Raw genomic sequence first — 11914 nt, forward strand, 5'->3', positions numbered from 1 at the left:
TCACACGCTTGGATGAAGGTCCTTCAGAGGAAGCACAGCTTTTCTGCTTCAGTGTGGTTTATTGGCTGGCTTTTCCACACTGGCTCAGTTCGTGTGCAGAAGACCTTTCACGGGGAGTCTCAAAACCAAATTAGCATCACCAGTTAAAGGCTGTGTTGCCACCCAGGGAAAAGCCTTATTAAAGCTCAGAACTGACTGGAGGCAGAGCCTGGTGACCCTAGGACTGCCCCCTCCCCGAAGAGGGAGAATGCATTGACACCCACTCTGGGCCTGCAGTTTCTGCAGTGGAAGATCTGTAGGCTGGCTGAGGAGATCCTGTTGAATGCAGAAGACAGGTCTTGAGAGCCAGAGGGAGGGGAGGACGGAAGAAGGCAGAAGTGACAGTGGCTGCTGGGGAAAGCAGTGAGAGAGGCCCTGAGGCCCATGGAGGCCTTCACACACCCTGACTCTGCAAGACCTCCAAGATGGCACGCAGAATGGCCGCGGCTGCCACCGCCCCAGGGTCTGGCTGATCCAGGCGTGCAGAGCTGATGTAACTGGCTCTTCCAGCTCCAGCTTCCATGTTCTTGGTGGCCTCGGCTGCGGCTTCTGCACTCTGAGGGATGGGGGTGTGGGAGCAGGTTCAAAGAGGAGCCATCAGGCTTCCTTCCTGCCATGGACCCTGGGGTCCCAGCTTTGCCAGGACCCTCTGCACAGTCACCAGGGTGGAGAGGTCACTGCCCACCCACCACTAGCAGGGACAAGGGGACACCATTTGCTGAGGGCCTGCTATGTCCCAGACCTATTGCTGGGACCCTATGTATCTCTCTAGTCCCCAGCCACCCTCTGAGATAGGTATTCTCCATTGTCAGAGGAAAGCGAAGTACAGAAAGGACATGAACTTGTTCAAGGTCGCATGGAGATGGGAGCCTGGTGGTTCTGAGTCTGTCTCCCTGGGTGGCTGGGCCCACCCTCACTCACCTTGACAGCCTTGGTCAGAATCTGGAGCAGATTGGCCCCTGGGCTCCTCCAGGCTTGGAGCTCCTGTCCTGCTGCCCACAGAGAATCCAGCTGGACAGGGGGAGGGAAGAGAGGGGCTGAGGACAGGCCCTGCCACTATGACTGGCATTCAGGGCTTCTACGCTCAAAAGGGGGAAGGCCTGGGCCAGATACACACCATAGTCCTGTCACCTGGGGCAGCCTTTCCGTACCTGGCAGGGAAGAGAACTAGTGAGGCTCACCACAGGCTATCACCACTCTGGGGGTGGGTGACATCAACCACCACCCCCAGCCCACTCCCGGTCTGGGGCCCTGGGCCCTGGCTCACTTCTGCATGGCCTCCAGGCCAGCATCCATGGCAGCAGACCAGGCTGGGAGGTCAGTCTTGGCCCTGAGTGGCTGGGCCGCTGCAGTCAGGAACAGGCCATAGAGCTGGGGAGGACCAGGATGCTGAGCACGGTGTTGGCCTGGCGCCTTGGCCAACACAGAACCCCTCTGTGTCAGCCTTCCACCCCTGGGGGCTGTTGGCACTCACCGCCCCTGAGGAGCCTCCCATCTTCTCCAGTAGCAGGAAGGACAATTTGGAGAGTAGCTGGGCAGGGCTGGCTGGGGGTGGGCCCTCCTTTAGCCACCCCTGAATAGCTGTAGGCAGATAGAGATGGCAAGGAATTCAGAGGCCTTCCCTCCTGTCTGCCTGGACCCCAACCAAGTACCCAGGCCTCACTGCCAGGCGGGAGGAATGGGCGCTAGGAGAGGCTGAGGGAAGCAACATGAAGAGACTCCCCAGGCCCCTCTCTGTCCTGCTGCATCTGGAGAGGGGCGGGGACAGGTCACCAATGGCAACCTTGGTGGTCACTGAGCAGGCGATGATGCTTCCTCGCTTCCCTCTTTTTTGTCTTTTACTGATTTACCTTGTTAATGGTCTTTCTTTCCTACCAGAACATAAGCCACAAGGGCAGTGATTTTAATGTTTTTCCAGCTATTGTATCCATAGAGTTGAGGGCAGCACCTGACCCATGGTGAGCACTAAGTATATTTTTCTTGATTGAACAAGATAATCGCTGGATAATTCAGAATTTTTGCCTCGTCTGGGTAAGCTGAGAAAGAGTAAGGGCATGAGTTTCCCTTTAGGATAATCGAAAGTTATTATTTGGGCTTCCCTTGTGGTTGGCTCAGCTGGTAAAGAATCCTCCTGCAGTGTTGGAGACCTCAGTTCAATCTCTGGATCTGGAAGATCCCCTGGAAAAGGGAAAGCCTACCCACTGCAGTATTCTGGACTGGAGAATTCCATGGACTATATAGTCCATAGGGTCACAAAGAGTCAGACATGACTGAGTGACTTTCAAAGTTATTATTCACTGTGAAGATTTTATTCTGTGATAACAACCTTCCTACATTTGCAGTGCTAGAAGTATCTCTTTATGAAAACAGGTGAAAAGCACGCTAAGTTTGTGACGACCTCTTTTGGCAAAATAACAGTTGCCAGCCCCATGTGAGTGCTCCAAATGCTTTTGAAATCATTCTGACTCATGAAATGCCGCCATCTCCACATGAGTGTGCCGTACCACCCATCTCCTGCCCCAGGGGGGTCCTGGCACCAACCTCTGGCTGCACGGCTGTGGGTGGAGCCACAGTCCCCATCACCGGCAGCGCGGTCCAGGGCGTTGAGATGCTCCTCCAGGCCCAGGAGGGTACTGCACACCCGCTCCAGCACAAGTACCGTCTGCTTCGAGGCTGCACCTGCAAAGGGAGGACAGCAGGAGAGAGGCTCTTCTCACAGCTGAATGTGACCAGAGTGCAGGTGCAGGAGCCAGGGCTCCTGCACGCCCCTCTGCACACACTGCAGCCGTTAGGCCTCAGGCCAAATGCCTGGGCCACCTCCCCAAGAGCATGGCCCCTACCTGCTGCAGCAGTGGAGTCAGGGGCTGCCGGGGGCTCCGTGGGGGCGGCCCGACTCCGCTTCCGCCCAGTCACCCAGACCTTGGCCACGCTGGGCCAGGCCGAGGCAGTGGTTTCAGCATCTGGGGACAGCAGGATGACTCTTCTTAGAGACGGGTCGGCTGGCCAGGGATCAAGTAGGGCTTGGACTCCCCACCTGGTGGCCTGGTTCCCTCCACCGCAGTTAGTGGGTAATGAGTGCTGACTGTGTACATGGGAAATGAGGGCCCCTGGGGGAGGAGCCTAATTCCAACTCCTCCACAGTCAAGTGAGAGTTGGGGAAGGCTGGGGAAGCCAGAAAGGGCCTCTCCACAGGGTCCTAACTGTCATGGTCAGCCCTGATGGAGTTGGCTCCTTCCAGCTCCAGGGAGCCCTGGTTTGACTGACCCCAGCTTTCAGGTCTCACCTATCAGTTTCAGGAGGGGCTCATCCACCAGCAGGAGGGTGAGAGAAATGCCAGGCATCTCCAGAGCTGACATGAAGGTGCCCACTAGGGCACGGGCGATCTTCACCCCACGGCCCTCTGCAGTACCAGAGCATGAGAGTGTGAGGAAGAAGGGAAGTGCTTCTGGGCAGTTTCCTCCAGAGCATCAGAGAAACAGAGTAAGAGAAAAACAAGGACTTTGGGAGCTGGGGCCCTGAGGTCAGCGGGGAGCCGGTCAGATTTCCTCAAGGCTTCCTTTAAAGATACCCTGAATGACCATATACCCTGGAGGCGTCCCTTCTATGCGGGCAGATGAGTAACGACAGGTCTCAGTTACTGGGTTCTTACCAGGTCCCATGTCCTTGCTAAGTGTGTTAAATCTCATATGGCTACCCACTCCAGTATTCTTGCCTGGGAAACCCCATGGACAGAGGAGGCCATGGGGTTGCAAAAATGTCGGACAAACTGAGCGACTAAACAACAATCCTCATGACAACCCTTTAAGGCAGCTACTATTACCACCCTCTTTTTACAGACCAGGCAACAGGCTCAAGACTCCTGGCAAGTAGGTGGCAGACGGCCATCTAAGTCGGGCTCTTCTGATTGCACAACCCGTGCTCCGGACCATCACTGCAAGGCTCCATCTCAGGTGCCTTTCTTACATCCAGCTTCAAAGGGCGGGCAGGAGGAAGCTCGGGGGTCAGGAGGTCCGATTCCAGTGTGGGGCTCACCCAGAGAGCGGACGGCAGCGTCAGCTATGATGCCTAGTTCCAGAAATGACAGGCCACCCAGGTTGTTGACCATCAGCACTACTGAGGAGCCTGTGGGTGGACACGACACCCAGGTGACTCTGGGCCCCATTTCCAGGGGGGAGGCAAGATAGGCAGACAGTGTGACAGTGCCTCACCGGGCTGCACAGGCACGTGGGACGCGTTGGAGGAGCTCGTCATGTGGTCCAGCATGAGCGCCACGATCTCGTCGGCAGGCGCCATCTGTCACGGGGAGCCGGGAATGAGCTGTGTCGGGGGCCCTGGTCTCGGGCTAGCCTGCGCTGGGGAGGCCACCTACCTTTATCCGGCGCACGCCAGCCTCCCCATGGATCCCTGTGGACAGACACAAGCACTGCTGACCCGCTTGGAGCCTGGGGATTCACTCAGCTTGTTCTGCTCCAGCATTTTCTAAGTGGACCACACTAGGCTAGGCATGTGTATCTGGGGAGTGTGGGGTTGGGGGACATAGATAGAATAGTGAAACATACACAGTCTCTGCTCTCTGGGAGCTACGGCTTGGTGGTGGAGAGAGCCAGAGCTTTACTTAACTTCCAACTAGTGAAGTAGCCCACCTAGAGGCAGTCAGAGTCCACATGAGGCCTCTGCCCATAACTCTGGAAGCACAGGGGAGGAAGAGGGGAAGTTCTGTAGCTGGGGTGGCCCCAGAACTGCCCTTGAAAGAAGGGTTGCATCTTGGCAGGGTCGTGGGTACCAGAGAATGGTGGGAGCACGGGCAAGGAGGTGCATGGGACACGAAGCCCTGGGTGCGGAGGGCAATGGCTGGTAGAAATCAGGCAGGTTGGGCCAGAGCGGCCTCATGGGCCCAATTAAAAAACCTCAGAGCCCCTAGGCGATGGCTCCATGTGAGCACACAGGACCCAGTAGATGGCTCCCAGGGTAGAAAATGCTGGAAAAACCCAGGGAGCCCAAGGGGTCACAAGCTTACCCAGGCCCAGCTCCACCTCATCAGCTGAGAGCTCAAAAGTGGGTTTGGAACCAGGGACGCTGCAGGAGGACAAGCTCACTCCCAGGGTTCCTACGAGAAATGAGCTATGAAGGGGATGACTGCTCTGCTCCTCGCGTCAGGCGTCAGCTGGGCAACAGCAAGCTCGGAAGTCTCTTCACTGATACAGGCTGCCGGTCTCTTCATCTCAGTGATGGAAGAGAAGCCCTGCTCAGGCACCCAAAGCTGCCGTTCCCAGGAAACCCTCCCACAGCCCCCGGGAGGCCTCCTGTGCTGCTTCGGGGAACCTGCTCCTGGTCCAAGGTGGGCCTCGACCTCCCCTGCCCTTCCCGAGCCCTGAGCTGGCACTCACCCATGGCCTTGGCGACCACGCTCACCCGATCTGTGATCTCCTCCAGTCCCACACCTGCCTCGGCCAGAGCACCCGCCACCTGTGCCCGCAGAGACAGGCCCCCAGTGGGGAAGGGGTCACTGTACCACTTGCAGGCAGAAGACAGGCTGGGGCTGAGCTTCTAGCTGGAAACAGGGAACCTCTTCGTCTTGCCGCATCAACCTGGCCCGCTGTATTTAGGGCAACTGCCAGGACTCTTAAGAATCCCAGAGCCAGAGGAACTTTACAAATGGAGAAATGGACCCAGAGACGGGAGGTGGTTTGTCCAATGTCACATAGCCAGTTGGTGGCTAGTTTCCCAACTCTTGGTCTAGAGTCCTCTCTCCATGGCATATGTATTGTGGCTCACTTTGGCCACCCACCCACTTCTTGCCAAGCATCTAGTATGTGCTGAAAAGGGGAAAAGGTGTCTAAATCATAGTCCCTACCTTGGAGGAACTCGGTCTGGGGAGGGGTTGGAGAAACAGACAGCACAGACTGAACGTTTCATGTGAGGTGACGAATCTGATGATGGAGTTCACGGTAGTGGTTATGGGAACGCTGAAGGCAGGGGGTCCTAGCCTGCTTGGCGTGGTGAGAGGGCAAGCCTCCCAGAAGGATAGACAGCAGGTGCGGGCCTCTACAGAATAGCAGGAGTTAGCCAGGCTAAAGGGGGGTTGGACAGTGGAAGGATTTTCAAGGTCAAAGGTTCAGCATCAGCAAAGCCCCAAAGGTGAGCCACAGCCCAGTAGTACAGGGCACCGGTGTTCATGGAGGATGAGGAGACCACAGGAACAATGGGAGAGGAACTTGAAAGCCAGGTAGGAGGGGCAAGAGCGTGATGGGCACCTGACCAGAAAGCCTGTGCTGACCCTAGGAACCCTGGGTATGCTTTCTGTAGCTGAACAGCCTGGTCAGAGACACATTGTTAAAAGACACTTCTGGGGTGGTATGGGGAAGAGATTGGGGCAGGGGTGGGAAGGAAGCAGGCAGAGGAGCCAGGTGAGAAGGCAGCGGCAGCCACCTGGGTGCAAGCAGGCAAGACCAAAGCAAGGCTAAGACAGGAAGGGCAGGGCTTGGAGGAGGAGGTATGTTTGGAGGCCCTGGGGAGTAGGGCCGCAGGATGGGGTGATGGAAGGTCGGGTAGGGGGAGGGCAAGGAAGGGGCTGGGAGGATGAAAGCCTGTACCTGGGCTGAGCTAGTTATGGGGATGGGGGTGCCTTCCTGGATCAGGGAGCACTGGGGAAGCAGTGGCTTCCTGGGGGGCGGGACAGATGGCGGGAAAGGTCTGGCGCTGGGTGCAGCCTGGAAGCCAAGGGCTACGGTCCCAGGAGGGGACCCTCACCTTGTGTATGAGCACTGTGCCACAGAGCCCACGCCGGCCTGCCTTCTTCAGGACGGTGAAGGCACTGTCGTCCCCGACGACCACCATCTCCACAGGGATGCCCTCCGCCCGGGCCTGCTCCCGGGCCAGGCCGAAGTTAAGCCGGTCCCCGGTGTAGTTCTTCACGATGAGGAGGGTCCCCACTGCGGGAACAGCCAGCAGGGCCCCATCAGAGCCTGCCCTCCCCACAGCAGCCCCTCCTGCAGGCCAGGCTTACCTGTGCCCGCCTGGGCCACGGCCCTGATAGCTGCCAGGATGCTGCCCACTGCCGGGGAGGTGAACACAGCTCCCGCAATGACCCCCGTCAGCATCCCCTTCCCTATGAAACCTGTGATGGAGAGAGGTGGGGAGAGGATGCTGGGTGGGGACCTGCACCTGCAGGCCCTGGGGCTCAGGGATTCATGCCCTGGTGAGCCCTACTGTGTGCCTGCTGCAGAAGAGCACCTGGGTCACGCTCCACAGATCTTTCATCTCCTTGGAGAGGTCTTCCCCAAACTCCCAACTGAACAGTCACTCACTCCACCCCTAGCTATTCACTGCTCCTTCATCCTGCTCTCCTGCCCTCCCTACCTCACTTACAAGCTCTGAAATGATCTCTTTCATTTGTGTGTTTACCTGGTTTCTGTCTCCCCAGAGGAGAACAGAAGCTCCATGAGGGCAGGTACCTCGTTTGTCTGGGTCACTTTTGCGCCCCTGGTGGCCAGACAGTGCCAAGCACAGGTGCTCAGGAATGTTTGCTGAATGGATGGATGAATTCGCCAGAAAGACAGGAAAGATACAGAGGATACAAAAGCCTGGTCCCTATTCCTCCTCATGCCCCACCCCCATCCCTGAGCTCTCAGGGAAAGTCCACATGCCTGGCACTAAACAGGAAACAATCCAGGACAGTCCACTTTGAATGTGAAAATTCAGGCTGGGAATTCAGAAGAGGGATACTGCTCTAGGCTGGAAGAGTCAGGAAGGCTTCGTGGAGGAGGAGATGGCAGATCAGCTGGGCCTGGCAGGCAGGGAGAATTTGTGAAATCACTGACACTCAGAGCTGGAAAGGCCTGAGAGATCATTTGGCCCAACCTTGTGCTTTTACAGACGTAGAGACTGAGGCACAGCGAGGCCAGGCCCGGCTCCAGATCACAGCTCAAGGGAGCGGGGAGCCAGAGCCAACACCAGGCTTCCAACTCTCAGCCAGGCTCCATCCTGAACCTCCTAATGGCACCAACGATCTCCCAGCAGCCCCCGTCCACTCTGCCCAGTGCCCACCCCCTACCTCTGCTCAGGGTGCTCACCAGCATGGGCAGGCTCATGGCCGGAGCCCCCACCCGACAGTAGGGCCACACGGCCCTTGAGACTGTCCAGATCAGAACGGAGAGCCACGCGGTGGCCCTGCAGGAGCTGTAGGCTGGGGTTGCAGGCCACCAGGCCGGCAAGAGCGTCGTCGGCACAGCCTGCCACTGAGTTCACTAGCTTCTTGGAGGTCTGTGGGAGAGAAGCAGGAGGAGGTTCTGGGTGTAGCTGGCAGGGACAACCCCCTGTCCTGCCCAGCCACACTGCTGTGACTAACACCCCTAGCCCATACCTGCCCAGGAACTCCAGGGAACAGTGGTTCCTTGAATTAGGCATCATTTTATGTGGTGGATGTTTCTATGACTTCGTAATTTGTGACTTTTTCTTCAGTGCCTAACCTGTGGCTTAAATTTATCCTGAAGAACGGCTTTGATACAGAGAAAATGGGGGGACTGAAGTCCTCAGTACACAAAAATAACTGGGGTTCAACAGCCTTTTGTCAAAGGAGGAGAAGCCCCAGGCTGGGGCTCCTGTCCCGGGGTAGGGGCCAGGCAGGTCCCACACCCATCTGCTTCCTCAGCAAAACAGGGATTTAATGAACTACAGGGTATGCCCCCTATACAGTAAAAACTGAATAAAAGGGAGCTAGTCTCTTCTACTGCCAGCTCTGAAAAGCTGGAGCTGGCTGAAAGAGCTCCATGTGGCTCATGCCTTTGTCCCAAACAGTGGAACTGGTGCCCAGTTAGGATCAGAGAGGGCCGGGTTCCCAGCGCCCCCTGGTGGCCTGAGGGCAGCCTGCAGCTGAGCCTTCTCCAAGTCCCGCGGAACTTGGTTCTTTGACGCAAACTCTGGCCTTTTCTGGGTCGGGGGTGGGCCAGGGCAGTGAGCCAGACCTCATTCTAGATCTGATTCTAAGCGTTTTCAAGCACATCTCATTCAATCTTCCAACAACCCTATGGAGTAAAATTAGCCCAGTGAGGAAACAGGCAGAATTGTATGACTTTGCCCAAGGTCACAAAGCCAGCAAGTGTCCAGGTCAGCCTGGCTCCAAAGCTAGTTCCATTTTGGCTTTATCATGCTGCTTTCCCCAGGGGCTGAAGGGAGGCTGAGAGTGGCAGACGTTCTGCCCGAGTGAAGGCATGGGCTTGTGGCTCCCAGAGCCTGCCAGGGACTGGAATATGTGCAATGAAGTTGAGAGTGGGTCTGAATTCCAAGCCCAACCTCCAACGCCACCATCCTCTGAGAATGGATCCCCTTGCCAACCCTGACAGTCCACCCTGCCTGGGATTTGCAACCATTCCCAAACCAGAGCCAGTGGAGAGGTCAGGGACCAGTGCCATCTGTGGCTCCCAGTGGCCTGAGGGGATGGAAGAAGAAAGGAAAGTTGCCTCCCACAGGCAAATGTGGGACTCCTGGATCCTGGTCTGGTCAACACCCCATCGACTAATCTGCAGATGAGGAAAAAGGCTCAGAGAGGTCATGTTTTGGTAAAATGTCACACAGCTGGTTAGTAGTAGGCTGAAACTTGAACCCAGGTCTGCCCAGGCATGAGTTTGAGCACAATCCATGACACAGTGAAGGGCAGGGAAGCCTGGTGTGTTGCAGTTTGTGGGGTCACAAAGAGCTGGACACGACTAAGAGATTTCACAACTGCCCAGGGCTGTTTTGCTTCAGATCAGTCCTAGAATGAGGTTGGGGCATGCCGAGGGGCATATTGAGCCTCCTGCACTGTAGATCCCACAAGCCCACACATGCCCAAGGCTTAAGGAAGACACAACAGGTCCTTCTTTTGGACTCCTGTGTCTGGTAGTGGATATTACAGAGTAGGTAGCTGTTAATGTTCTAAACGCATGACCCAGACCAGGGCCATGCGGGCCTTGGAGGGACTCAGAGGCTGCAGCCACAGACGGGGCTGGGCCTAGCTGGGAAATGAAGGGAAGTCAGGCCTTGAGACAGAGGATAATTCCCTCTGTTAAGCTCAGGAGGCAGCAACATCTTTTGGTCAGGGAGTGAGGAACTGCAACATGCCCAGGGCTGACACACCTAATGCCCCAAGCCCACAGTGCCCTTCCTCTGCCCTGGCCCTCATGGGACTCACCATGATGGGGAGGCTCTGAAGGAAGTTTGCCTCACACGGTCTCACTGAGCTTCTGGCAGATGGGCAATCCCGTGGGTGCAATCAGGTCTGAGCACAGTGAAGATGGCAAGCAGAATCTGCAAGAGGTGGGTAACAACATGAACTGCTGAAGACACTTGCAGCCTACTGGCACAGTCATGCTTCCAGCACCCTGGTAATTAGGGAGCTTCCCTAGACTTTGATCTAAGTCCAAACTCTAGAATGTGAGCTGGGGATGGAGAAGAGTTTGGGGCTGACCAAGGTTCACATTCTGCACCTGGCTGCCAGAACACTGATAGATCCATGCTGGACACACATCTGCCTTATGCTCAGGAGTGGTGCCCACCTTATCACCAAGGGGCAAAGTTACCCACAGAGTAACTTCATCTATTACACGGGCACACAGGCAGTGAATATGTTCCTAAAGATCTTCACAGACTTGCTCTTGTCAGTGTTGGCACCTCACCAGGAAGGAGATGGCTGAGTCTGTGGCTCTATCTTCCTCCTGGGAAACCGACCCAGCAAGCTCTGTGATGTGTCCAAGGCCATTCCAACAACAGCCAGGATTCAAACCTATGTTTAGCTTCTCTACAAATCCTGTGTTCTTTCCACTGATAAATTCAGTGCCTCCAAAGTCAAGGCTGAAAGTCCTGGGTGTGGGAAATCACATATGTAAATCACAAAGACCTTTTAGCTCCTTTTGGTTCAGCCAGGTTCAGAGGTGTCTTGAGCTCAAGGCACCTTTCTGCAATGGAAAGAATCCCCACCAGCCTCAGCACCTAGCTCTGCCTCTGATTTCCTAGGGGATTCTGGGTAAACCAATTTGCCTGAGCCTTAGCTTCCTCATTTGTAAAATGGGGGCAGCTTCCTCTACAGCCTTCTGGCAGGTGCTCCAAGCCACGTGGTTCTCCTTCTACTCCTTGCAGAGCCTGTCTGATGTGGAGTGGCTTGCAAGCTGCAGGGCTAACTGACTGCTTTCCTGGGTCACTAAGGTTCTCATCAGGGAAATTCTGGTTTCGTGTTTGAGGTCTGAGTTTGCACAGACCATGGGGGCACTAACTCTGCTGGAGAAGTGGTCTGCTGGGACCTTGAAACACAAAGTTTCAAACACAAACAAGTTCAAAGGAGAGAAGGGACAGTCTAAGTGCCTCCCCCAGACGCCCGCCAGGTGAGATGGAGTGACTGGTCCTTCTAGGATCAGGCAGGGCTGGGTTTAGAGATACTGGGAAGGCTAGGGAGAGGGAGGTACGAACCTCGGTTCTAGTCTGGGAGGTGCACAAATCGATGTCACCTTCCTCTCCTCTCTGGGCCTCTGCAGTATCTTCTGGTTCCAAAATAGGGAACAGCTCCGAGGGCTTCTGGAGCTAAGAAGGGGATGTGGACCGGGTCTGGGGAAGGGCGAGGGGAGCGGACTACGGATGAGGTCTGCGGGTCAGCTCCGGGGAAGAAGGAGGAGTCGGCGAACCTCTGCGACCCGCTCTCGTCCGGGTCAGCCTTTCCAGTAACCACCGCCAGTACCGAAAGACTCGCGACGGGGCGCCCTCATCCGGGTACTCCAAGCTCCGGCGGTAGAGAATGGGCGGGGCCTCAGGGGGCGGGGCCTCCCTTGGTTGGCCGCCTCTGGCGCCTTGAGTCCTCCAAGAGGCCAGGTGAGGCCGTCCCGTGATGCCCCGCGCCCCGGTCGCTCTG

At 56.4% G+C, this 11914-nt stretch overlaps 1 protein-coding gene across 1 annotated transcript; it reads right to left on the reverse strand.

The window, feature by feature from the left end:
- Window positions 1–70: 70 nt before the first annotated feature.
- TKFC (triokinase and FMN cyclase) lies at window positions 71–11750 on the reverse strand. Its single transcript, XM_068979207.1, has 18 exons — window positions 11479–11750; window positions 10208–10323; window positions 8112–8301; window positions 7046–7156; window positions 6790–6971; window positions 5427–5505; window positions 5057–5146; window positions 4409–4443; window positions 4248–4332; window positions 4072–4161; window positions 3323–3439; window positions 2880–2999; window positions 2581–2718; window positions 1514–1620; window positions 1307–1410; window positions 1157–1190; window positions 961–1050; window positions 71–595 (listed from the first exon to the last, which is right to left on the reverse strand). The coding sequence occupies exons 2-18, from the start codon at window positions 10208–10210 to the stop codon at window positions 434–436; spliced, it is 1737 nt and encodes a 578-aa protein (XP_068835308.1). The 5' UTR covers window positions 10211–10323; window positions 11479–11750; the 3' UTR covers window positions 71–433.
- Window positions 11751–11914: the final 164 nt, after the last annotated feature.

The sequence above is a fragment of the Capricornis sumatraensis genome, chromosome 8 (assembly GCF_032405125.1).
Source record: "Capricornis sumatraensis isolate serow.1 chromosome 8, serow.2, whole genome shotgun sequence".
NCBI lineage: Eukaryota > Metazoa > Chordata > Mammalia > Artiodactyla > Bovidae > Capricornis > Capricornis sumatraensis.